Source organism: Frankliniella occidentalis, unplaced genomic scaffold (assembly GCF_000697945.3).
Source record: "Frankliniella occidentalis isolate FOCC.00 unplaced genomic scaffold, Focc_3.1 Scaffold4824, whole genome shotgun sequence".
Lineage (NCBI taxonomy): Eukaryota > Metazoa > Arthropoda > Insecta > Thysanoptera > Thripidae > Frankliniella > Frankliniella occidentalis.
In genome coordinates this window covers 361-3,131 of record NW_026271868.1, presented here as the reverse complement: position 1 = coordinate 3,131, position 2,771 = coordinate 361, and the positions used below count along the sequence as shown (strand labels likewise).

Below are 2,771 nucleotides of genomic sequence, written 5' to 3'. Positions count from 1 at the left end.
AATGAAGCATGTAATTGAAATCAGAATGCTCAACCTGTAAATAGGATTAAGCCTACCTCCAGAATATCTCCAACAGCAAAGATGTTTGGAATATTTGTCAACTCCTTCTCACTGACAACCTTCTTGGATTCAGGGTGTAGTTTCACTCCAACCTGATCAGCCTTGACCTCCAAAGTTAGGGGACGACGGCCAGTTGCCATTAAAACAGTATCAAACAAGTCGGATGATTCTGAATTATTCTGAAATTGTAAGAAGCTGCAAGTTAGTATAAACAACTTTGAGTTTTGCAGTAAGATACAAAACAGGATACATACTTCAAGTGACTTCCAGGTAACTTTAATTTTGCCATCAGCTTGCTTATCCATACGAACAGGTACAGTTTTGTGGAGGAACTTGACACCACGGGATTTCATTTCCTCAGAGATGAGACCTGCCATCTGCTGGTCAAATCCACGCAGTACAGTGGATCGCACCATGACGGTGGCATCCATTCCGAACTCATTGAGGAAACCAGCACACTCAAGACCAATGTAACCAGCTCCAATAACAAGGGTCTTTCCAGGAGCCTCAGGTAAACTGAAGATGTCATCACTAGTGATGCAATTTTCTACTGCACCAGGAATATCAGGGTAAATAGGTCGGCCACCCATTGCTAAGAGTACATGCTCAGTCTTCAGCTCACGCTCAGATCCATTTTTGAGCTTAGCATGGACAGTATGAGTATCAATGAGCGATCCCCGAGCATTAATATATTCAACTTTCCTGCAGAGGAAAAACAGAAGTGTTAGGATACGAAATATATGAGATGTTTTCAATGAGAAGATTTTGTTGTACAAACTTACTTATCCCTCAGCTCAACTCTAAGAACCCAATTGACAGATTTGATGTGGTTTTGTACTGATTCCCTCAGTTTAGCCCAATCCAGGGAAATAGATTTCCTTTCAGGAATGTTCCAGCCAAAGCAGCCAGCATCCTGTAGAAAAATAGAAGATTACTAAAATGTTCAGTATTATGAGAAGAATGAAAATGTATGGAACACTCACATGGAGGCTCTCTCCGAGGAGGGCAGCCTGGTGGAACAACTTCTTTGGAATGCAGCCAACATTGACACAAGTACCACCCAAACCCCATGTGGTACCACGGGGTGAAGGATCAACAAAGTCTAAAACAGCTACTTTCTTTCCAAGAGAGACAGCCTCCTTAGCAGCAGCCAAGCCTCCTGAACCACCACCAATGACCACCAGGTCATAATCAAAACCGTGCGAACCTGAAAAAAACACCAAAAGAAGTTGAAAGGATTTCATAACTTTTATCTTAGCACAACGTCAACAGCTGTCATTGCCTGCGGAACTTTAAAACAGAGGGGGAAGTTGGGACGTCTTAACCTCCAAGAGCGCACTAGAGGTAGCCATGACACAGCGGAACGCTCAAGGCCACGGAGTTCCACTAATTTACGATGACGAAATTTCTCGTCATTAGACCGCGTCACTTTCCAGAACAACCCAAGTCACGCTGACGGCTCGCTCGTCGCAGGAACCATTCAAGGTTAGGACACTGGAGTAGTCAATGACAGGGGCTTACTTCTCGAGCTGGTCGATGCGAAGCGCTGGGCAGTGGACCGAGCTTTTCTTCGAATCAAAACGAACTCTACCTCTCCCGGACCGTTCAACCCTAGGAGCCTGGAGGCGAAATTGCCCGCAAGTCGTCTCGAAGCGAGAAGCGCCATACTTGCAGCTGCAGCCTCTCAAAATTCCCCCTATCTGCCCATCTGCCAACTCGCGTTCCGAATTTCCCCAGGAGAGGTCGTTGCGGTGGTGGCAGTCGCTGGCGGCCGTAGCAGTAGTAGCAGGCGTACTACTTGACGGGGAGGACACCGCTGGCGCTCGGAGAGGTTATCTGCCCGCCCCAGTCGTCCGATAGAGAACCGAGCCCAGCAGAGTGCGGACGCAAACAGCAGGGTCAGCGCAACATGAAGTCCGTCCTCATCACCGGGTGCAACCGCGGCCTGGGGCTGGGCCTGGTGCAGCAGCTCGTCCAGAGGCCGACGCCGCCCAAACACCTGATCGCCACTTGCAGGAACCCTCAACAGGCCGAGGTAAGGGGACGAGCGACGGCGCTCGGGGGGTCCGCGACGACGTCCACCTTCGGACCGCGTTAAAGGTACTCACCGGCTTGAACGGGAGCCATGTTGAGAGAGGTCCGTAGGCTGCGGGCGCGCTGCAGACACTGCCACGGGGCGCGGAGGTGGGGGCCGGGGTGTTATCGCTTTACGTAACCGCCTGGACGCTCGGCCGCGGCTGCTCCCGTGTGTCAGCGCCGAAGGATGCGAGCGACGCGACACGAGACGACGGCGGAAGGATGTGACCGGAACGGACGGCCGCGCTGCGAGAAGTCTTTGAATGGGCCACTGCCTTCGCGAAGGATCCACAAGACTCGGGGCGGGTCGGCCAAGGCTGTCGGCGCTGCCAACCTCGGCGGGAGGGCGCGAAGTTTTGACGAGGGGCGCGGGACGGATTTGCGACGGGCGGGCACACCGGCGAGTACCCGGGTGCGACTGGCTCGGGAGGGGGCCCGCGGCCGGCTATAGTCACTGGCCGCAGCCGCACCGCGGCGTGACGTCGGCACGGGGGGCGGGCGGCGGGCGCGGCAGGAATGACGTCGCAAATTTGCGGCGTTCCGAGAGAGTGGTCGAGTGTCGCGTGTCGGCCTGGGCCTGGCCGGCCCACAGCACAGCGCCGAGCAGCGCACCGCCGAGTCCAGGTCGATGGCGC

At 53.6% G+C, this 2,771-nt stretch overlaps 1 protein-coding gene across 2 annotated transcripts; it reads right to left on the bottom strand.

Annotated features, from left to right (window-relative positions):
* Positions 1-15: 15 nt before the first annotated feature.
* LOC127752178 (thioredoxin reductase 1, mitochondrial-like) lies at positions 16-2,563 on the bottom strand. 2 transcript variants are annotated; one of them, XM_052276884.1, is made up of 5 exons: positions 2,169-2,563; positions 1,044-1,267; positions 843-973; positions 315-762; positions 16-239 (listed from the first exon to the last, which is right to left on the bottom strand). In XM_052276884.1, exons 1-5 carry the CDS (start codon positions 2,185-2,187, stop codon positions 30-32), a joined length of 1,032 nt encoding a protein of 343 aa, XP_052132844.1. In that variant the 5' UTR covers positions 2,188-2,563; the 3' UTR covers positions 16-29. The 2 variants fall into 2 exon arrangements, with proteins under 2 accessions (XP_052132844.1, XP_052132843.1); XM_052276883.1 differs by lacking the exon at positions 2,169-2,563 and adding an exon at positions 1,582-1,877.
* Positions 2,564-2,771: the final 208 nt, after the last annotated feature.

What these genes read in the sequence shown, in the direction of transcription:
- LOC127752178 (XM_052276883.1), bottom strand. Translation starts at nt 1,726, where the DNA reads ATGGCGCTTCTCGCTTCGAGACGACTTGCGGGCAATTTCGCCTCCAGG. An exon ending in AGAGTTGAGCTGAGGGATAA is followed by an intron (nt 763 to 842) that starts GTAAGTTTGTAC and finishes TTTCCTCTGCAG; the next exon opens with GAAAGTTGAATATATTAATG. An exon ending in TTACCTGGAAGTCACTTGAA is followed by an intron (nt 240 to 314) that starts GTATGTATCCTG and finishes TTACAATTTCAG; the next exon opens with AATAATTCAGAATCATCCGA.